At 42.5% G+C, this 24,444-nt stretch overlaps 1 protein-coding gene across 1 annotated transcript in view; it reads right to left on the reverse strand.

Annotated features, from left to right (window-relative positions):
• PEX7 (peroxisomal biogenesis factor 7) overlaps nt 1–24,444 on the reverse strand; it is a 145,681-nt gene that overhangs the window by 79,278 nt on the left and 41,959 nt on the right. Inside the window, exon 6 of the mRNA XM_066606118.1 lies at nt 383–489. Coding sequence (XP_066462215.1) covers nt 383–489 — 107 coding nt within the window. The remainder of the gene's footprint in view (nt 1–382; nt 490–24,444) is intronic.

The raw sequence follows: 24,444 nt of genomic DNA on the forward strand, positions 1-24,444 counted from the left end.
TTTGGCACAAAAGTATCTGAAATCATCATAATATTGTAGAATAATACAATCACCCTCTACAATTCTTCCCTCATTGCTTTTTAAAGAGACAACACTTTCACTTTTAACCATTTTACTACATTATAATGGGAATTGTGCCTGCAATTACTAGCTCCAGCCTCTACACAGAGATCGGAGCTATCCACTTGCGAGGCATACACTGTGTTTTGGCACCGATAGCCAATGCCTGAACGGCCGGTCAGCCAGGCTCCCGAGCGTGCGCCTAGAGCTGATCAACTATTGATGACCTATCCTGAGGATGTGTCATGAATAAAAACAGCCTAGAAAACTCCGTTAAGCATATAAAACATTATAGGGTTCTGGAACATTGAATGTGTCTTACCTGGTCATATTTGCACCAATCACAACTTAAAATCTCTGCTTGGTGAGCGGGGATGACTATTTTAGATACAGGCGTTTTCACATCCCATATTCTTAAAGTTTGGTCTCCTACAATTAGAATGAGATAATTAGGTGAGTGACCCAATACACTTGAGATAGTACAAGATTTAGTCCTATTACAGCAATGTTTTGCTTTATTACCGTAATGCTGCTACAACTGGGCACCCATAATGGGGTCTTTCCTATACATATGCATGGTTTTATAGGTTTTTTTCCTTAGTTTCCATACGTATCCAACAAAAACATAAATGATGGCAACTAATGAAACTACAACCGAAAGTTACAGCTGACATGTTCTTCATTCCTTGCTGCAAACTTAAAGGTGGTTACATGTGTTGTAGAAATTGATGGCCTAACGTTGATAGGCTATTAGTATTTGATCAGTGGGATTTCACCACCCATTGCCCCCACTGGTTAGCTTACTGAAGGGACTGTGACACTTATTCCAGCAGGCTCTTCAAGGAGAACAATCTTACATACGCATTAAACACATATTGAATTGATCTTAGACACATTATTTATAATAGTATATTTAATTTTCTGGCTCTGATCATGGCGGTGGTATCAAGGTCTCCTTGCCCCTAATAGGCAGAACTCTTCCTGGTAAATCCATGTTAAAGGGGTTGTCTCGCGAAAGCAAGTGGGGTTATACACTTCTGTATGGCCATATTAATGCACTTTGTAATATACATCGTGCATTAAAGGAGATGTCCCGAGGCAGCAAGTGGGTCTATACACTTCTGTATGGCCATAATAATGCACTTTGTAATGTACATTGTGCATTAATTATGAGCCATACAGAAGTTATAAGAAGTTTTATACTTACCTGCTCCGTTGCTGGCGTCCTCGTCTCCATGGTGCCGACTAATTTTTGGCCTCCGATGGCCAAATTAGCCGCGCTTGCGCAGTCCGGGTCTTCAGCTTTCTTCTATGGAGCCGCTCGTGCCAGAGAGGGGCTCCGTGTAGCTCCGCCCCGTCACGTGCCGATTCCAGCCAATCAGGAGGCTGGAATCGGCAGTGGACCGCACAGAAGAGCTGCGGTCCACGAAGGTAGAAGATCCCGGCGGCCATCTTCAGCGGTAAGTATTGAAGTCACCGGACCGCCGGGATTCAGGTAAGCGCTGTGCGGGTGGTTTTTTTAACCCCTGCATCGGGGTTGTCTCGCGCCGAACGGGGGGGGGGGTTAAAAAAAAAAAAACCCGTTTCGGCGCGGGACATCTCCTTTAAATATGAGCCATACAGAAGTTATTCACTTACCTTCCCTGCGCTGGCATCCCCGTCAACATGGCTCTGTCTAACTTCAGCGTCTAATCGCCCGATTAGACGCGCTTGCGCAGAAGGGTCTTCTGCCTTCGGCTCGGTTCGGCAGCAGCGGCGCTCTGGCTTTGCCCCTTCTATGCGTCATTGCGTAGCTCCGCCCCGTCACGTGTGCCGATTCCAGCCAATCAGGAGGCTGGAATCGGCACGTGTCATGGGGCGGAGCTACGCGATGACGTGTAGAAGGGGGCGGAGCCAGAACGCCGCTGCTGCCGGGCAGACCCGAAGGCAGAAGACCCTTCTGCGCAAGCGCGTCTAATCGGGCGATTAGACGCTGAAGTTAGACGGAGCCATGGAGACGGGGACGCCAGCGCAGGGAAGGTAAGTGAATAACTTCTGTATGGCTCATATTTAATGCACGAGGTACATTACAAAGTGCATTAATATGGCCATACAGAAGTGCTGAACCCCACTTGCTTTCGCGAGACAACCCCTTTAAGAAACAAGATTACTTTCACTTCTACACATGAAAGCACAATAGAGTAGCTTGCGCCTTGAGCTATAAAAATCACATTTGTAAAACGATTAGATAGCTAAGAGATTGAAGAACACTGCAATATCTAATGGCTGGAGATGCTGACTGGATAAAAAATTACTTCTGTATTAGGCTGAGGGTATTTGTTATCTTCAAGACGTCTCTGAATAACATTAGTTTGTTTCTGAGGAAAACTGATTTTTCAATCCAATTTATTAACAAAACCTTCTTAATTTGATGAAAGGCTTATTCATTAAACGAGACGTACGCTGTAAACAGAGAGAAAATTCCCCTGCACCTGTTATACATGAGAAGGATAGAAAGAACATCTCCATGAGAAGAAATGTTTGAACGTTCAGAATTATGTCAGGGGGTAGGTGCCGATTCTGTGCCTAAATCCGGGCAGAATCGGCGGACATTCTGCAGCTAGTGCAAGTGGTACTTTATACCCCAATCACAGCGAAGTAGTAACAAACAGCACCATGTAATAAGGGGTAGAACCTATAGAACCTCAACGATGCAGTAAATACCCAAAGCAAAAAGTGACCATATACTAGGAACATAGGAGGCCTGTTCTTTATTTTTTTTATCCTTATTTTTAGAGAAATTGGTAAAACAAACTAGATCAATTATACACAGTTTATCTGATATCATGAAATGCAGCAGATTTTTAATTGTATTGCAAGAAATAGCCTAAGAAATAGGCACGTCTGCAGTGACAGCTACAGCTGTGCCGCGGACTGGACGGCTTCCATTGACTTCAATGAAAGCGGTCCCTGCGGAATCCGCAGGAAAGTAGGACATGCTGCAAAAAAAAAAAGCACATTCGCATGCTTCCAGCTGCTCTGCGAGTGCCCATGTCTCTCTATGGGCAACTTAATTTGCGGATCTCTCGCGCCGGTGCCGCAAACCAAATCCGCCCATGTGCATGAGGCCTTACCGCTCGCTCGTGTGAGCTTCTGTCAAGCTACATTCTGACAACCATCAAAAGTCGAAACTATTGCAGACATAACGTATAGCTACGTCAATCAGAGTGCAACTTACTTAACTAATGTTCTAGTAAACTATCAGCCAGCCATTGAAAGTCTATGGAAAACTAGTAACCAACTTGACAGCATTTAAAGGTGTATGGGAACCCTAGGACAGTGAATACTCAGTGCTAAGTCTATGTGCGCTGCACAAATACAGTATTGCTAATGATTAGGCTCTCCTTAGGCTGGTTTCAGATGGCCAAGAAAGTCACACATTTGTGCGTTACAAGATGCACAAATATGACCCCGATTCTTTTTAATGGGAGTCATACACAAGTGAATGGCATGGCATGACCTACCTTTGGGCGTGTACTTGCATCGCACCGCCCATTGTTCTGAATGGGGCTGGCAAAGCATCGCGTTATACGTGCACGCGAGTGCGATGTTTCCCATTGAAAACAATTGGAAACACTTACAGGATGACAGCAGGAAACTGCAATTTAAAGGGAATCTGTCAGCAGCTCTGGGCAAGTTTAACCACTTACAGCTACAGAACAATACAGTATAACTCTTTCCAATATGCCTTATAAAGCCTGAAGTCATCATACCTCCAAAAAAAGACTTCAAATTTCCCATGTTGCATGCTAATACCATGTTTCCCCAGAAAGAAGACACTGTCTTATATAAATTTTTGCCCCAAAGGAGGCACAGTGTCTTATAATAACCTAGCCGACGGCGTCAAAGTCCCTTGTGCTCGTCTCCGGCGCTGCAGCAGGCTGCCATGTCCTCGACGTTGACATAGCACTCTCTTCCTGGAGTCGGGGCTCTGAATACCCAGTCTCCAGCAAGTGAGTGCTGTGATTGGATCACAAGCTGTGCTGGCTTAGCCAATTTAGGTCCAATCGCAGCACTCACTTGCTGGAGGCGGGGTATTCAAAGCCCCAACACCAGGAAGAGAATGCTAGGTCAACGCTGAGGATACCGCAGCCTGCCAAAGCTAAGTGAGAGTTGCTGTGTTTTGTTTTTTTTTCCTTCTTCATGTAGTTTAGCTAGGGCTTATTTTTGGGGGAGGACTTATATTTCAAGACCCCCTCCCCGCCCACACACAAAAAAACGGTGTAGGTCTTATTATCGGGGAAACAGTGGTGGCAGAATGGTCTGGTGGTGGGCCAGGAACATCTCTGCTGCCGGCACTTTGCTCTGTAATCCTCTCTGGATGAGAATCGTACATGACATCTCCTACATCATATATGGGATGATCTAAGTCTCTGCATACAACACACGATTATTGACCGATGCAGAAGTGCGAATGAAATCTGCCCGCTATAGGGACAAAGAATCAGCGGCTGTGTCATCTTACTTATGTAGCTTCCATCCATGGTATATTTATTGTAAAGTCCCCTAATTTTCCCCATCAAATATAGAGAAAAAAAGGTTATGTCATGAGCCGATATATTTTTTATTCGAGATAACATAATGTCAAAGGTGACAAGGAAAATCTCTAATTATCAAATCTGCAAAAAACATGGGAAGTATTTTGAATGTCCTATAATGAGCAGATGAAAGCCTAATGGTAGACTCTCGTAAATGACTGAGCATTGTATAATGTCAACAGCCACACTCATGCATATTTATCTAGCCTTAAAACTTGATTGTTCTATTATTTCCACTGTGAAAATAATGTCTTGCTAATCATAACTTGTTTTCGCACTGTTATTTTTGCATACGTTCACTGCAGCTGTTCAAGCACGCTCCTGAACAAAACGGTTTGGAATTACTTAAAGTGCTCTACATGGGTGGGTGGAAATAAAAAGACACTGAGTTCGGGAGAGAAAAGAGCGACAATCAGTAATACAGACTCGTGGCTTGTTTTAGAAGGCGTGCGGCAATCTGTACAATATAAAAGAATTGTCACATTCACCAAATACCTGCAGTTACAGGAAGTTCTTGTACATTTACATTCAATGGGAAGCCTAAAAGTGAGATGGTCGGGGTACAAGAGGTGAAACATGCGGCGGAAAGTAGACTCGCTCTACAATATGCTAACCATTTGAAATGGACGATGTGACAAAGAAATCCACACGTGAAGGCAACTGCATTCTTGTAGAAAAGGTAGGATTTTATTTCAAGCAGAGAGATCGGTAATGACCGAAAAACTTAATTGAGTATTCAAAAGCATTAAAGTGGTAATGATTTACTGAAGTGAAACTACTGCTATCAATATGGAGTGAAAAGGGGATCTTTCTATACATTAATTGTCAAACGTTACCGTTCTACTGTCCACCCACGTAGATTCGAGGCACAGCATGCTGTAGTTTGCATGTTCTGGACTCCAAGGCAAAAACTATACATAACCGACGAGGACATCATGGACCCCCTTTATAGATGGGGCTATAGATTCTAGGAACACTAGAATATCTTTCCACAGTTCCACAGTAAAGACGAGTCTACTATGACCTCAACCACCGGCCGGGTCGAAGCATCACTACGAGGTGGCTGCTACAGTTACAGAGCCAGAGCTAAGTTACTGGTCCAAAGACAAACCTGAAACACAGGGCGGATTCCTGCCGGAAATTCCGCGGCGGCTTTGAAGCGGCCCGGCCGCTCGCTCTTCCGCTGGACCGGCACTCCCATAGAGGAGAGCGCGGCTGCAGCAGAAAGAAAAAATAAATAGACATGCTGCATATTGTAAAGCCGCGGCTGTGGTCGCCGCAGCCGCGATTCCTGCCTGACTTACCACAGCGGATTGGTCATCCCGTGTGGACGAGATTTCTGAGAAATCTCGTCCACATGGCTGGCTAAATAAACCCAAGACTAGCGGCCACAGGCGGATTTGCCGCGGCGAAATTCCACGCAGAATTTCCGCGGCAAATCCGCCCTGTGTGAACCCAGCCTAAAATGTAGCTTCACATATACAAACAGTAAAGATAGAGGCTTTGGGATGAAATCATTAAATGGATGTAATCTCTCTACAGGTATTATGTCATAGTTGTCTCTCCATGACAACTTCTCAAAATCAGCCAAGCACAATAGGTCCGTTTTATCAAAAACTTGGGGGAAGATGCAGCCAGCCACACGTTTCTAGAAATATGGTATTATATGTTGGTCACTGAAGTGATTAGCTGTCTATGGAATACTAATATTCAATGGCTCTCAGCTGCCTCAAAGAAGGGGGGTCATTAGCATCCAGGAAGTCAAAATGCCGTATTAGCAAAAAAAAAAAAACCCTCATCTGCAGGTTTTCATGCTGATACGTGGGGCTGCGCAGTACTGGAATGTAAATGCACTGAGTAATAACTTTTTTGAAAGTTGAAAGAGACCATTTATGACATACATAAAACCAAACATAAAGGTATGATGAATCTTGTGATTTTTTTTTTTTAAGTACAGAAATAAAGAAGAGTCTTATTAACAGAAAATAACAGACATCACTGTTACTTGTGTGCTGGATGGTACTGATGTAGCGGACATAAAAGTTTGTCAATGCAGATTTAAGTGGTTTTCCAGTGAAATACTATTGATGACCTATCATCAGGATAGGTCATCAATAGTTGATCGGCTGCAGTCTGCCGCTTGGGACCCCGATCAATCAGCTGATCAGGCGAATGCTGTCAGCACCGCAATAACACAGAGGTCGGATCAGAAGCCTTTGTGCCAACCTCTGAAATTGAAATCAACGCAAGCTGTGGCTGCAGTTACAAGCGCTGGCCACTACATGGGAGGTTGGCGTAGAGACTTCCACTCCAAATACAGAGGTTGGAGCAGAAGCCCCTATGCCGACCTCCTTATAGGGAGCATCCCCTTATTCCGAGCGGCAGACTCCGGACGATCAACTATTGATGACCTATCCTGACGATAGGTCATCAATACTATTTCACTGGAAAACTTCTTTAATCCAACTGAATGTGGTATAACCTTTTACAATGATTTCTGTAACTTGTGTTATTACAGAGCAGCTCTACTATATCTGCATGATGATGGTATTCATTACTAGTATTAACCCTTTCCAATTCAATTTCCCTGCCGCCCACACACTACCCAGCTCTCATTTATTTTGGGTGGGAAAGCGCTTTGTGGATTCCTTGGAATAACTCAACAGAAACACATAAAAATGACCTGTCAATTTAAAAAAAATGAAATGTGAGTTATATATATATTACATATTGTAGTGGTGCAGTATCAGAATGACCTGCAGAGTGTGCTAGTCAGACAGTCTGATACCGGGAAAGTAAGAGATAGGGTTAACACCTGATTGGTATAGCAGGAAATGGTTGCATTTAAGCCAGTTCCTGCCAGAAGCAAGGGGGAAGTTACAGCTAAGGTGAGCTGGAAGGGTTGAAGGGTGTGGACCAGTGGAAGCCGTGGAGATGCCATGTCAGGAACTGGGAGCCCGATCCGTGCAGACAAGTTTTAGGTCAGTTGCACGTCTGATAGAGGAAGACGCCCTCTAGACACCCCAGGCGGGGTAATGACGGTGACCCAGTGGGTGGTGAACCCAGGATTGCACATGGACTGTGATTGTGTATACTGTTTGCTGTGAAATAAATGCTGGCAGGCGCCATTCTTAAAGAGAATCCACATCTCATGAAGCATTTCTACACATGTGGTGCACCATTTTCCTGTCTGAGAGGTCAGCAATCCGCAGGTGAGTGACCCCAACTTGCCACAATATGCATGTATATTATTACATATTGATGGTAATAATGATTATTCATTCAGTCGAGGACAACTTTCGGTCATTTTATGGATCATCATTCTCCATGCTTTCCTATCCTTGATTGCTTCTTTCAGTTCTTCCATGTGCTTGTTTGTATCCGCCTTGCGTCCAGCCAGCATGTTCTTCGGTATCCTCTTCATCGTGACCCACTAACTATGCCGAGCATTGGTGTTTTATTATTTATGTATAATATACAGGTGTATAATACCGTATATGTAGGAGAGTGATACAACATCGGAGCTCTGTTCTGCATAGTGTTGGACTTTGCCCAGCTTGGGAGCTATGCAAGGAAATCCCAATGTCAGACGAGGTCTGACACTGAATTGGAGAGGCTAAAGGTCAAGCACTCCGTACTATTGGGAGCTCTCCTCTATATACAATATGTTGTTACCAAAAAGTGAAGGAGTGAGATTCACTTAAAACAGATACCAGGCAAAATTGAAAGCAACAGCAAATTGGCGTCTACGTGGTGCTGCTTTCACCACAAAATTCTACTTTGCATACTGCATGTTATCACCCCTTGACTAACCACTATTTTGGCAAAGCCTACCCGTTGTTATACGGTCTCTCATTACCACATTCCTATGAAAAACAATCTTGCGAAATCATTTACGTAAATATTTTCACTGCAGTCAAATATACCTAAAAGACTGGCATAACCTGCATATTTCCCCTTATTACACCTTACGAGATAACACAATTAACCGTGTATTGTTATGGCAGGCATGCTGGATTATCATATACGTGCTTGTCAGCAGTTTGAACTGGATAATTTTGGTGAGGAGCTTAAGTGACACAAGAATCCAGACTGGAAGCTTTCAGTTCACTGCCTTTAATTCCTCTTCACATTATTTAACTCAAGAAAGGCTCCTGCCAGGGGCGCAACACTAAACATACTGAAGATAGTACACCATTTGCTGATATTGTACTTTAGATTAAAGTACCCTCAAGCTTACTATTTGTTTGAGTGCTTAGACTACTAATATGGTAAGTGATGATGTTTAAAAGTGTAAAGGACTGTCTGACTGGGAAATTTCAGAGATATCTCTACATAATAATAAAGGAAATGAAGGAAGAGGTCTTTGAAATGCTATCAAGTTGGACCAAATGGAATTATCTATGTATATTTATTGTATCAAACCTCTGCAACAGGATTTCCCACATGGTAAACTCAAACATAATACAAAAGAAGATTTGCAAATAATCTGAGAGAACGCAAAGTTTTAGACCTACCTCCATATGGAGCGCTTGGAATATGCAAACCCCAGCAGCCCCTTTTTCAGTGGTTAGTGGATTGTTTCGCAGTACATAGGCTGACATTTGTTGCATGGATTAGTTTCTGCAAAATGTCAGTTTTTCTAAATCTGCAATATGTCATATCCCTTGTAGCATTTTTGCTGATTTTTACAACTTTTTATTTCTTCTTTTGACAATGGCAGAAAGTCATAGAACAGTACAGAGATATGATACGCAATGACATGTTACTTCTTGACACAAACACTCATTTCCACGTTGGCATTCCGCATACAAATTTTGCCAAAAATCCACATGTAGATCTGTGCCAAAAACTGCGGCAAAAAGCTGAGGACTTTGACTTTTTTTTTTTAAGCAGAATTCCCCACAAAAATGTCCGCAGTGTTTTTGAAGTTCATCAATATCGTATATGGCCTAACGGCCAGCAGCATCAACTGATCAGCTGTTTTTCTGAGCCGCTATGCAGTGTCCGGAAGGGGACTGCAAGCTCAGCTAAATGAAAAATAGCTGCATGGCGGACCCCGCAGATCTTCTACTGATTATCTATCCTGAGGAAAGGACATCAATAAAAACAAAAGTCCTGGAAAACCCTTTTATCGCTTCAGGATGCATACATCCTAAGCAGAGAGCATTTCCAACAAGTAGATTTCAAAGCCTTAGTAATTATGCGGGTGGGCTATTCTGAAGAATAACTGCAATCTGGCGGCATGGCAAAAAGCTATAGTACTGGTGATTTAATGCCTTAAATACTATGATCAATGTAGACTGCAGCATTTAAAGGTCTGTTTACGCAGGCCAATAATAGACCCATTGCAATGAGTTCCGATCAACAAACCATTAACTTGACTGACAGTCCAACGTCAGCCATTAACAGTGAGCGGTGGGAACCCCCCACTTAACAAGCGGACCCAAGTAGAACCCATCTGGTTAAAGGGGTTGTCCCGCGCCGAAACGGGGTTTTTTTTTTTTTTAAACCCCCCCCCCCGTTCGGCGCGAGACAACCCCGATGCAGGGGTTAAAAAAAACACCCGCACAGCGCTTACCTGAATCCCGGCGGTCCGGCGACTTCATACTCACCTGCTGAAGATGGCCGCCGGGATCCTCTGTCTTCATGGACCGCAGGGCTTCTGTGCGGTCCATTGCCGATTCCAGCCTCCTGATTGGCTGGAATCGGCACGTGACGGGGCGGAGCTACACGGAGCCCCATTCAGAAAAGAAGAAGACCCGGACTGCGCAAGCGCGGCTAATTTGGCCATCGGAGGGCGAAAATTAGTCGGCACCATGGAGACGAGGACGCCAGTAACGGAGCAGGTAAGTATAAAACTTTTTATAACTTCTGTATGGCTCATAATTAATGCACAATGTACATTACAAAGTGCATTATTATGGCCATGCAGAAGTGTATAGACCCACTTGCTGCCTCGGGACAACCCCTTTAAATGAAGGGGAGTATGAAAAAATGGGATGTAGAGTCAGGAGGGCCAGGGCTAAAGACCTATGCAACCAGCTCTGCTGATTTTACACAGTGATCCTCTTTAACCCCTTGAGTGGCACGCCCGGAAATTTTCCGGGACGAGCTCCACTGCTCATAGTGACATAGCCTGGAAGATTTCCGGGCTATGTATTACTATGGGAGCTGCAGAGTACAATGCCACAAGCTGTGACAGTGTGCTCTGCCTGCACAGACCCACACAGAGCAGTGCAAGGGCTTTGAAAAACCAGCAGAAGATATTGCTGATATGTCGGCAATGTCCTGCTTTGTTTACAGGTTGCCATAGAGACCATCGGCTTGTCAGAAGCAAGCCGATGGTCTCTGTGGCAGGGAGAGCTGGTTGTTAGCTGTCAGAGGACAGCTAGGTACTAGCTCTTACAGCAGAGGTCAGAGAAAACCTCCGATCTCTGCTGTGTTAACCCTTTACATGCTGCAGTCTATGTGACTGCAGCATGTAAAGGGCTGTCACTGCAGCATGTAAAGGGCTGTCACCATCGGACCCCTGGAATGTGATCAGGGGTCCTGATGGGTCCCTGTGGAAGTCCCCTAAAGGGACAAAACATTTTTTTTTTAAAAAACGGTAAAAAATTATTTAAAAAAAAAATAAAAACACTTGTCTCCCTTTACTTTGTAAAAAATCAAAAATACAATCACACATGTGGTATCCATGCGTCGTAATGACCCAGAGAAGGAAGTTAATACATTATTTAACCCCTTAATGACATGGCCCCTTTTTTTCTTTTTTTCCCCATTTCTTTTTTTCCTCCCCCCTGTTTAAAAAAATCACAACTTGTCCCGCAAAAAACAAGCCCTTATATGGCCATGCCAATGGAAAAATGAAAAAGTTATGGCTCTTGAGACGCAACCGCAAAATTAGTTGAAATTCAATGATTAGACCATTTTAAAAAACCTGCCCTGGTGGGCACGACAGGGTGGTAGGAAACCCGCCACTCAAGGGGTTAAGGGAACCTGTCATCAACTATAAGCACCATAAACTAAGTTATGGTGATTACAGTTTAGATGGGAAGTCCAGGAAGATATACTTCATCCTTACTTGGCCCCCGTTCCTGCGGTGTCTCCCGGCAAACTTAGCGCACGCAGCTTAGCGATGACGCGGGTACCTGCGGCCCATACACAATGTTAATAGCGTATGGGATGCGGGTTGGACAGCCTCAACTGATTTCTATGGAGGTCTCCGCAGCAAAATAGAGCATGTGTGAGAAAAAAAATGATTTTACATGCCTTTTAATGTGTGCGATTTTCTGCAGAATCCGGTTGTGTGAAGCCGGCCTACGAGTAGTAGCAGAAAATAGCACAAACATTGGCTTCTCATAGCCGATGTAGGTTTGATTTTCTGTCTCCCAGACAGGTTAAACCATAAATGACGAATGAAATAAAACAACATGATCCCTTGAATATATAGGCTGGTTTACACGGGCCGATGATCACTTAAACGACAGTATGAGTGACAGCTTTGAGCGATCATTTTGTATAAACTATTAAGTAGCTACCATTTAAGTGTGCAAATGAAGCCTTCACTGAATGCAGTTAATAGCCTGAGGTCTATTATCTGCGCTCAGATCCTTTGTTCTCCACAGGGAAACAATGCCATCAGCACTCCCCGTGGAGAACTGCTGATAAGGCTGACCGACGATTTTTAGGTTGGATTGAATTTAACGATCACCTAGCAGTGCCCGAAGGGCGCATATTTAGACGCACAGATTATCGCTAAAACGATCGCCGATTAGTGATTTTTTTTTTTTTTTACTGATCATTGCTGGTGTAAATGGGCCTATATTGTGCAAACAACACAAACTAAAACGTGTAAGATATGCCAGCTTAAGACCCTCCTACACTGGTGATCAATTGGTGTTAACAAGCACCAAACTCTGAAATTGGCGCTCATTTACCTGGGTCTCTACACAGGCCAATCAGTCACTAGTGGGAGAAAGAACGATTGTTCGTATGATCATTTGTTCCTCATTCACTTTAAATCACGGTTGGAAAAACATTCCCCATTCACAGTGGGAGATGTGCTGTAAAAGTGAGTATGTTTTAGGCTGCACAAAATATGCAACGAGCTGATAAACATTTGCTGATCTGTAGATTGGATCATTGATTAACATTAGAAAGTTGCAGAGCTTTCCATTTTAATTATTATTTGTTAGGCTGGCTGTTCACGGGCGAGGTGTCATTGCAAGATCCGCGGCAATAAATCACGTGCGTAGCTCGCATGACACTCTTTCCATAGGATAACTATGGAAAGCGCAGCCTACCGCACACCAACGGAAAATCAGAGCGATTTTGCGCTTACGTGATTAAAATCGTAGCATGCCACTATTGTCCACAATGAGGCAATAATTAATCTAGGCTCATCGCGGAGACCTTTTAGTGCTCCCCCCTCCTCCTCTGCAGCAGAATATCGCTAGCAATATTCCATAGCGGCCGTGGACAGGCGGCCTTAATAACACAAATTTGGGGAACTAGGAATATTCACTAAAACAGTATGCTCAGGAATCATCCAGGATTAGAAAAATGTCTATGGGTTGTGTTGTATATTCAATTGAGCTGCAATACCAGAAGTAATCTTTGGACAGAGTGGCACTATTCTAATTTTGACAACCCCTTTAACACCATCTCCATTCTGAGCCCATTATCGCTCTTTTAATTCAACTATTAAATAGTCAATAAAACACAGAGTTGCAGTCAGCTAATTTATAAAGTTATAATGCAGATAGGAGATGGAAAAGTACCTCCAGAGCACCACAACAGGAGTGTCATGGTCTGTTGTAAGGCTGAACATTGATTTAGATTTCAGTCACCTTCCAATAGATGGCGCTGTGAAGGTACTTTTGCATCCCCTATTTGCATAGTTCATTTCCCAGAGAGCACTGCATGGCCTATAAACAAGTAGGTGCTCTCCTCAAGAAGAAACTTTATCCTCCCAAACCCACGAATCTACTTCATAATTATACTAAAACTAAATATAAATGGAAGGCTATATAAAAATTCATGTAATGGTTCAAAAACATATGGATAAAAAGAATATGTTATTGGAAACCAAATACTTAAAATCTCCTATACATAATTCATGATGTCCATGTACAGTAGTTGAGGAAATGAATACGGAAGCTGTATTGAAACATTATGTGTTCTTGACATTCTGCCACTTTGATTTCCAGGTAATAAAGCGGGATTCTGCTTGAACAGCACAATGACTCACAGAATCCTTTTCAGGCATCAGGCCCGTTATTTATGTCATTTCTTTAATCACATTTTCCAGATGACCGAGGTTTCTTTGTTAGTGAGACATTGATCAGGTCCTCTACTGCTGAAACACATCCTTCCTGGCTCCTGGCTTATCTTATCAGCTCTGAAATTACCTGTGACATCAGTCTATGAATGGCCTCAAATAAAAAAAAAAGCCTCACAACTGGCAGTTCATAGTCCTTCATTATCATAATTTCCAGAATAAAACTGGTATTAGCAAACAAATGTCCCAGGGTAGAGAAATCAATTTAGATATAGGTGCAACATTTAAACGCTATATCTAAAATATTCATAGCAGAAACTAATACAAAATCGGTCCTAGTGTATTAAAGAACATCTGTTACTCGTTTTAAGCCGCTTTGAGCATGTGATGATTTAACAGCCCTCTGATTTGTCCCATAGTCAAAATCATTTTTGCGCCATTTTTCATAGCACATAGGGTTGCTTTCTGATATTAAAAAAATGAATGATCTGGATTTGTGTATTGATTACTAATCAGATGTGGCTTCACTGTTATCCACGTCACAATTAAATGGCTTGGGGGAACGTAATAAGTGACACTTTCTCCGTTTTTGCATTCATGGCACAAATGAGTAGATGTCAATAGTAGCATCATTGTTGTTATATACTAAATGGCAACATTCTGCCTGAAGGGGCAGCACTTTCTAGATGGGGACAGCCAAAGCCATGTTGTTTCAGCATCAAGGTGGTTTCTCCACCAAGTGGGGTCCATCAGCAGCTGGCGTTACTTTGATAGTGAAGACGCTACACGCAATAAGGAAAGTTTCAAAGAAAACAAGGACAGCAATAAGAACCCAGATTATACAGAGGGTGAAATGGTTTTGTTTCATGTTTTCTGTGATGCGGTTTCAGTAACAAAGTGATAACTGCATGAGGTTTCTAAATGAAGTGAAGTATTACCTTCTATAAGCTTTGTTCTAAAAACTTTATTTACGTAATGGTTTTGATTTCTTTTCACTTTTTAGCCACAAAATGAAGTAGTTGATGATGATAGCAGAAACAAAAAAAAAAAAAAAAAATCAAGAAAGAGGCAGCAGTAGGACCCAAAGAAAGGAAGAAGCTGAAATGAAATTCTGGCAATTCTTACATGTTTTGGACGGTAAAGCTGGCACATAAAAAGGAAACTAGACCAGATTTTAGATGTCCAAGAAAATATTTTCAGACCATACGTGCTGAAAATGTAAATCACGTTATCAGTTGTTTTGTGATATGACACATCTTAATGACCAAAATTTGTATCTCTTTGGAATAATCAAAAGTATACCAGTGACATGTCAACAGGTGAAAGCTGGCCAAGAAAGTAGCAGAAAAGTAACCATCGTGTAGAATATCATGAGCAATGACGTCATAGTCTGCGAACAAAGGACCACATTGATGCAAGTCCAAATGAGGTAAAAATAAGTATAGAGCATTATAAGGAACAGATGAAGGTTACAAACAAGTGTCAGCTGATAAGCGCAGAAGGATATTTGCTGCAAACCACAACTACAGACTCAAGACACCGAAAAATGACACGTGTCAAATGTGTGACTGGTATGCTGTACAGCTACTGATGACCCAACCAACCTGAGAGCAGAACAGCAGGTACATACTGCAAGAGCAGATGGAGGGCAAAGGAACATGAAGCCGCTATCTGCTAAAGATCAATATTCACCCAACATCCACATGATTAAAGGGTACTAGTACTTTCACTTCGGAGTGCTTCTGCTCTGTTAGCCATTTTAAGTTCTTTCTGGCAGCTGAAGACGGACCCATATAGCACTTATGTAACGCTAAATGGAGCCATCTTCAGCTGCGGAAAGGAGCCAAAAACATTGCCACTTTCCAAGCCAGCAAAGGCTTTACATGTTGTTGTTAGCCGCTTAGTCGTTCACGACCCTCAGCAATCCTAAAGGCGAGCTCCCTCCATGTTTTTCAGTTATGCACTGCGTCTTTCAGTTGTGGGATATCCATGACAGTATCAGCTCTGACAGCATCAGCCATCATGTCCTTTGGCGGCCCGGTCTTTTTTGCCAATGAACTGTCCAAGCATTATAGATTTTTGTAGCGACTCTGCTTGCTTTACATGGCCAAAATACACGAGTCTGGTCATCTTGCCCTCTAGTGAGTGCATAAGAAGAGACAATTGCTGAGTGAGGATTCAATGACCTATATAAATACATACAGAAAAACAACACAAGGCTTTAGAGGACAACCAAAATAGTTGCCAATGCACTCAAAATTTTGTAGATGGTGACTAGAACTTCCAGTCCTGTGGCCATTTGCGACTAGTCTCATTGCCGTTTTCAGAATGAAAACATTTCCCCTTTATCTCCATTTAGTCCTGCTGTACACCCGTCTGCCAGTCCCACCTCGCCGATCCACAGAGCGTAGACACTCCTACACAGGGTGCCACCTGCTGAATGGGTGGTTGGGTCACAGGGGGTTGTAGCAAGTTCCACTCCATTCTGTTTGGTCAGTTCTAGACCATAACTGATCCTCAGCTGGATGGTACATACTAGGCACTCATCCACACGGATGTTGGGTATTACAGTCGCTTAATACAAAGACTATTTCTTATGAGTGTGAAAAACACAGATCTGAATGCCCCAATGCAAGTCTACATGGATTTAGAGTGTATAAAGTACACAGGAAAAGTACACCTGTGTGAGTGAGCCTTAAAGGTTCTTTTACATGGCTTAAGTGTCAGGCACGAATGTTCATGCACCCAACAATTGGCCTGTGCAAAACTGCCAATAATCTGCCAACAAATGAGCCAATGTTGATTTGTCAGGCTGACTGACTTTCTGCAGGGATAAAAATGCTCGCTGTTCATCTGTACATTTCCCTGTGTGAATAAGGCGATGTACAGCCAACCTATGGGAACGAGCGATCATAACGACGATCTTACCCATAAGCCACAATCGCCAACTGACAGGCATGTAAATTAGTGCTCGCAACATTGGGCCAAGAATTTGGTTGATGTAAAATGACCCCTAATCGATCACTGTGCGCTTCTCTGGGCCACCATACCTTGTAGGGTCCTGGTACAGAACGACATACCAGGCTGATGCTTGATATAATGACAGTCATTTTGTACATCTATATATATAAAGCTGAAAGCCCTCACTGACTCACTGACTGACTGACTGACTGACTCACCAAAAGTTCTCCAACTTCCCGATGTCGTAGAAACATGAAATTTGGCAGAAGCATAGATTATCTCCAAAATAGGAAAAGTAATTGGGTCCCAACTCGATTATTCAATTCTAGCGCAAAAGAATTGGCATTAAAATTTAACGTACATAATCTAAATCTCTCACTTCTCAATGTCATAGAAACGTGAAATTTGGCACGGGCATTGATTATGTCATAAATAGGAAAAGTTAATGGGTCCCAACTCGATTATTCAATTCTATGTGCAAAAGAATTGGCGTCAAAATTTTACATACGGAATCTAATTTTCTCACTTTCCGGTGTCATAGAAACGTGAAATTTGGCACGAGCATTGATTATGTCCTAAATAGGAAAAGCTAATGGGTCCCAACTCCATTATTCAATTCTATGCGCAAAAGAATTGGCGTCGAAATTTTACATGTGGAATGTAATTTTTTTCACTTTCCAGTGTCATAGAAACAGGAAATTTGGCACGAGCATTGATTATGTCATAAATAGGAAAAGCTAATGGGTCCCAACTCCATTATTCAATTCTATGCGCAAAAGAATTAGCGTCCAAATTTTATGTGCGGAATGTAATTTTCTCACTTTCCGGTGTCATAGAAACGGGAAATTTGGCACGAGCATTGATTATGTCCTAAATAGGAAAAGCTAATGGGTCCCAACTCCATTATTCAATTCTATGCGCAAAAGAATTAGCGTCCAAATTTTACATGCGGAATGTAATTTTTTTCACTTTCCAGTGTCATAGAAACAGGAAATTTGGCACGAGCATTGGTTATGTCATAAATAGGAAAAGCTAATGGGTCCAAACTCCATTATTCAATTCTATGCACAAAAGAATTAGCGTCCAAATTTTATGTGCGGAATGTAATTTTCTCACTTTCCGGTGTCATAGAAATGTAAAATTTGGCACAAGCATTGATTATATCATAAATAGGAAAAGCTAATGGGTCCCAACTCAATTATTCAATTCTAAGCGCAAAAGAATTAGCGTCCAAATTTTACGTACGGAATCTAATTCTCTCACTTCCCGATGTCATTTTATATAAAGGAAACGTCGCATGGTTGCCTCCACGTGGTGTTTCCTGGGTAACGTAGAGAACTATCCAAAATGGTGAACATATGTTTTTCCTCAGTATCTCTAAAGTAACCACGACTTCATAAGATTTTCCGTGTTAACACCAGATAAACACCAATATCAAATTAACTCGGGCGAAGCCAGGTATATAAGCTAGTTTTATATAAAGGAAACGTCGCATGGTTACCTCCGCGTGGTGTTTCCTGGGTAACGCAGAGAACTATGCAAAATGGTGAACATATGTTTTTCCTCAGTATCTCTAAAGTAACCATGACTTCATAAGCTTTTCCGTGTGAACACCAGATAAACACCAGTACCAAATTAACTCGGGCGAAGCCGGTATATCAGCTAGTGTTACTATATTAGCATGAGCTTGGATGAGATATCATTTTTCCAACTTTAGGGTTTGTCCATGGAATGTGAAATTTCACCGGGTGAAAACCTGCTGTGGATTTTAGTGCAGATCTAGTTCAACAGTTGTGACATTTAGATTTTGAGGCAGATTCACGCTAGATTTCAACACTTATTTGAAGAGGCAAATTCTACTGCCAAAATCCACACCATAAATTGGCATGCTGCATGTTAATTTATACTGTGGATGTTTTGCACATTTTGTATAGATTTTCTTGAAATCTCATCCACATGGCTTGTACCATTCACAATGCTGTGAAGTTTCCACAGCCAGTTCTGTGCTCTAAAGACACATGAAAGGTAAGAAGGTCCCACCTGGATTGTTCCTCAGTGCTTTGGGAAAAACATATTATGGACAAATGAAAGAATGGAACTTTAGTACAAGTTTACAGCGCTATATTTAGAGGAGAAAGAAACACTAAAACCTCATCTCTACTATGAAGCACAGTGGATGGAACATCATAGTTTTGCGCTGCCTCAGGGACTGGATGCCTTCAGATCATTGATGCAACAATGAATTCTATGGTGTATCAAAACGTTTTTACAGAAGAATGGAAAAGCAACAGTCCATGACCTGAAGCTGAAGAGCCGTTGGGTGAAAAACAAGCAAAGCGCAGAAGTAAATAAGTTGCAGAATGGTTCAAAAAGAAGATTACTTGTTTTGGAATGGCCAAGTTTGAATCCTGTCCTTAATTCAATCAAAATGCTGTGGCGTGACCTGTGGAGGGTTGTGCATGCAAGGCAACCCAGAAATATTGAAGAACTGAAGCACATTTGCAGGAAGAAATAGTCCAAATTCTTCCTCACAGTTGTGCAAATCTTATTGGGAGCTACAGCAAAATTATGATGGGGTTAATTGTTGCTAAAGGTGATCTATCTATAGCCGTCTGCACACAGGCCGATTTGCATTGTAAAATCTGGAGTGAGCGCCCACCTCTGGACTCCACAGCATATGCCACCCATAGCATGCTATGGCAAACCGCGATTTCCTGCCCATGAGCAGGAAACAGATTGCGATTTTCCACTCGCGGTGGAGAAATCGCAGCATGCTGAGATTCTGAGCAGCCTCCGTGTGGACTGCTTCCATTGAAGTCAATAGAAGTCGTCCGCCCCACAACCTTCCACAATCATCATTGCGTAAAGGTCGCGGGATCCACATAATCACTAGGTGATGGCATTATATATACTGTGCATGTGCACCAGCCGACACATCCGCAGCACACATATAAAGACCATCGGACAGGTACGCAGAGGTCACCAGCCAGACAAGCGGGATCCCGCATGCGAAATCCGACCCGGACATGTGCAGGCGGCCTTAACCCCTTAGTGACAGCCCTATCGTAAAACTACGTCCTGCTGTTGCAGGATGTGTATGGAGGGAGGTAGCGGCGCTATCTCCCTCCACACAGTGCGGGCATCAGCTGTTTATTACAGCTGACACCCGCGGGCAATTGCTGCGCTCGGCCGTTCGTGGCTATTAACCCTGTGAACGTCGTCTGGAAAAAAAAATAAAGAACGCCAGAAATACACTTTTTTAGTTACCCTGTCTCCCAGAAAAAAACGCAATAAAAAGCGATCAAAAAGTCGTATGTATTCCAAATTGATACTTTAGGAAACTTCAGGACATTACGCAAAAATGAGCCCTTACTCAACTAATAAAAAAGGTAATGCGCGCACAAAATGACCGCAGAAAAAAATTAAATATCTTTAAAAAAAAAAATAAAAGTACTACAGCAAAAAAAAAAAACTATACAAGTTTGGTATCGTAGCAATCGTACTGACCCATAGAATAAAAATATCAGGTCGTTTTTGTTGCAATTTGTGTGCTGTAGAAGCAGGACGCACCGAAAGATGGTGGAATGTCGTTTTTTTTCCATTTCTCTCCGCTAAGAATTTTTTAAAAGTTTTTCAGTAAATTATATGGTACAATAAATAGTGCCATTGAAAAATACAACTCGTCCCGCAAAAAACAAGCCCACATACAGCGACTTCGATGGATAAATAAAGGAGCTACGATTTTTTAAAAGGGAGTAGGAAAAAACAAAAATGGAAAAAAGCAAAAAAGCTCCGTCACTAAGGGGTTAAGCTTATTAAAGTCAAGCTTTCACTTACTAGTTCTTCCTGCATTGTGGTTGTTTACTCAGTGTGCTCAATAGCACAACTGTTTGCCTGCTATTAGTGTAGTTACCTTGTGTTTGACCACATTTAATAATCAACAGCAAATTTCAGGTGATTTTAAAGGGTTCACTTACTTTTTCGTGCAACTGCACAAAAATGAACAATGCTTTCATTATATAGCTCTTTATTCTATAAATTTACAATATAACACGAAAAGTATGGGTTCCATTTACGGTTTTGGTTTTGATACATATGCATAGTCTCAAGTAAAGGGGCAGGTATGGAGGTTTGGGTTAGCCTGGGTGGTGTGGAGATTTTACCCAGCTTTATTTGTATTTTACTATTTTTTTTAACTTATGCATGTATATATATTTACTACACAATATGTCCCTCATTGTAACTGGGGAATGTATAAGAAAAAAATCCTAGTCACTGACAGAGATGCTCGGGTTCTGCTCAGACCAAGTAGATCTGCCATGTGGGGGGGCACGTGTGTTCAGTAGGTCCAACAGTGGCAGCGACGCGTCACAGTGAGCATTATGTAGAATTTAAAAGAAAAGAAGGAAGCAGTTTTAAAAGGCCTCTTTCTTCTCCAAAGGATCCATAGCTGTCTCTGACGGCTGGGCAAACAACATGCTACTGCTAGACTGCAAAGGTTTTAAAGCAGCATTATTAAATTATATTACAGACTTGAGACCTGTGTCAGGAGGTGTTAAGTGGGTAATATAGGACAGGGGTGCCCAACATGCAGCTCGGGGCCACATGCCGCACATAATGCCATCCTGTGCGGCTCCAATCATCTGAACATATAAATAACTACCTATTAATGGCTGCTCACATGTGGTTTACATGTCAGGATAAAGAGGAGTAGCACATTGCAGAGAAACAGGAATGGACAAGTACCTAGGGTGCACTATGTATCCATATCTGGGTCCACTATATATGAAGACAAGTATTAAAGGTGCGCTGGGTAGCCATGTCTGGGTCCCCTATATATTAGGACAACTACTAAGGGTGCACTGTGTAGCCATGTCTGGGTCCCCTATATAGTAGGAGAAGTACTAAGGGTGCACTGTGTAGCCATGTCTGGGTCCCCTATATAGTAGGACAAGTACTACGGGTGCACTATGTAGTCATGTCTGGGTCCCATATTTATTAGGACAAGTACTAAGGGTGCACTATGTAGCCATGTCTGGGTCCCATATTTATTAGGAGAAGTACTAAGGGTGCACTATGTAGCCATGTCTGGGTCCCCTATGTGTTAGGACAAGTACTAAGGGTGCACTATGTAGCCATGTCTTGGCCTCTTTTATATAAGAACAAGTGCTAAGGGTGTCCCGTGTAGCCATGTCTGAGTCTCCTATATATTAGGACAAGTGCTAAGGGTGCACTGTGTAGCCATGTCTGGGTCCACATATATTAGGACAAGTGCTAAGGGTGCACTGTGTAGCCATGTCGGAGTCTCCTATATATTAGGAAAGGTACTAAAAGGTGCACTATGTAGCCATGTCTGGGTCCACTATATATTAGGACAAGTGCTACGGGTGCACTGTGTAGCCATGTCTGGGTCCACATATATTAGGACAAGTGCTAAGGGTGCACTGTGTAGCCATGTCGGAGTCTCCTATATATTAGGAAAGGTACTAAAAGGTGCACTATGTAGCCATGTCTGTGTCCACTATATATTAGGACAACTACTAAGGGTGCACTGTGTAGCCATGTCTGTGTCCCCTATATAGTAGGACAAGTACTAAGGGTGCACTATGTAGCCATGTCTGGGTCCCATATTCATTAGGACAAGTACTAAGGGTGCACTATGTAGCCATGTCTGGGTCCCCTATGTGTTAGGACAAGTACTAAGGGTGCACTATGTAGCCATGTCTTGGCCTCTTTTATATTAAGACAAGTGCTAAGGGTGTCCCGTGTAGCCATGTCTGAGTCTCCTATATATTAGGACAAGTGCTAAGGGTGCACTGTGTAGCCATGTCTGGGTCCACATATATTAGGACAAGTGCTAAGGGTGTCCCGTGTAGCCATGTCTGAGTCTCCTATATATTAGGACAAGTGCTAAGGGTGCACTGTGTAGCCATGTCTGGGTCCACATATATTAGGACAAGTGCTAAGGGTGCCCTGTGTAGCCATGTCGGAGTCTCCTATATATTAGGAAAGGTACTAAAAGGTGCACTATGTAGCCATGTCTGGGTCCACTATATATTAGGACAAGTGCTAAGGGTGCACTGTGTAGCCATGTCTGAGTCCCCTATATATTAGGAGCATATGCAGGCAGCTCTCTCCATTGTAATTTGTAGGACTAATGAAAGTCCAGGCAATTACTTGACATCCATCATCTACATGCATTGTCTCCTCTCTGGAGTGCTGATTAGGGGAAGGTGAACACCATGCTCCCAATAGGTGGGAGTCCTGGAAGGGGAGCTTACTTTAATTTATTATGGCATATACTTAGGATATATCATAAATGTCACTGATGGAAATAGTGTTGTGGGCCTTGGAAGTGTTTCAGGATGGCAATGTGACCCTTAGACTAGAAAAAGTTATGCACCTCTGATATAAAAAACAGTTGAAATGTGAAAATATTGCAACTTAAGATCATAACTAGTAAAACTAATAGCTGGTTCTGAAACCCCCAAAATGACAAACTAAAATGAAAAAAATTAAGATTAATATCATAATTAACCTTTAAAACCATTTGAGCATCACACATATTAAAGGAGATGTCACATGAGGACAACCCCTGTCCGTATGCACTGCTAGGGCATATAGACTTAACAGAGGATGATCTCCTGTTGCATGAACCCCCTCCATGAGCCACAATTGAAAGCCACTCTGAAAGAATAGCTCTTGCTGTGATGGACCTGGTCCATTCATGCTGTTTGGCATAAACATCGTCCACTAGCAGCAACAGGGGGTTAGGCAAAGCAGCAAACTGAATATGGCTAAGCTTCCATAGATCAGCAGAGCTTAATATTGCCCCTAAACTTCGAGGTTTATTGATATTCACCACTTCAATGGTTTTTCTGGGAGAAAAAAAAAATCTCACATGGCCGCGAATGGTACGTGACAGCTAAGCCAGGGGGACCACTTAAAGAAAGGAGTATGACTTTTTTTTTTCCAGAAAACCCCTTTAGCTACCCTAGATCACCAAAGTTATTGATATAAAACGTAAAACAAAAACACCCTATATGACAAGGGTGTTCGTATCATTCACAAACCACCAAGTATATTAAATCGCACGCATACATTACCCTAGAGAAATAATTATAAATAATATGAAACCCCCATCCCCTAAACCATCATAACCAATTGGAAATGTTAATACTAAGCCCTAATATTCAAACTTTCAATGAGCTACATGAGGAAAAATTAGTATATTTTCTATATTGAAGGAGAATTTAAACTTCATATAGAAGCGTAATAAATAGAGATGAGCGAGCGTACTCGGTTAGGACAGATACTCAAGCGAGTATCGTCCTTACAGAGTACCTGCCTGCTCGCCCGCAAAAATTTGGGTGCCGGCGTGGGGGGAGAGAGAGATCTCCCTTCCGTTCCCCCCTGCTCTCCCCCGCCGGCACCCGAATCTTTGCGGGCGAGCAGGCAGGTACTCGGTAAGGACGATACTCACTCGAGTATCTGTCCTTACCGAGTACGCTCACTCATCTCCATTAATCAACTATTTAACCACAGCATCTAAGTGGTGAGCGA

Source organism: Eleutherodactylus coqui, chromosome 1 (genome assembly GCF_035609145.1).
Source record: "Eleutherodactylus coqui strain aEleCoq1 chromosome 1, aEleCoq1.hap1, whole genome shotgun sequence".
Classification (NCBI taxonomy): Eukaryota; Metazoa; Chordata; class Amphibia; order Anura; family Eleutherodactylidae; genus Eleutherodactylus; species Eleutherodactylus coqui.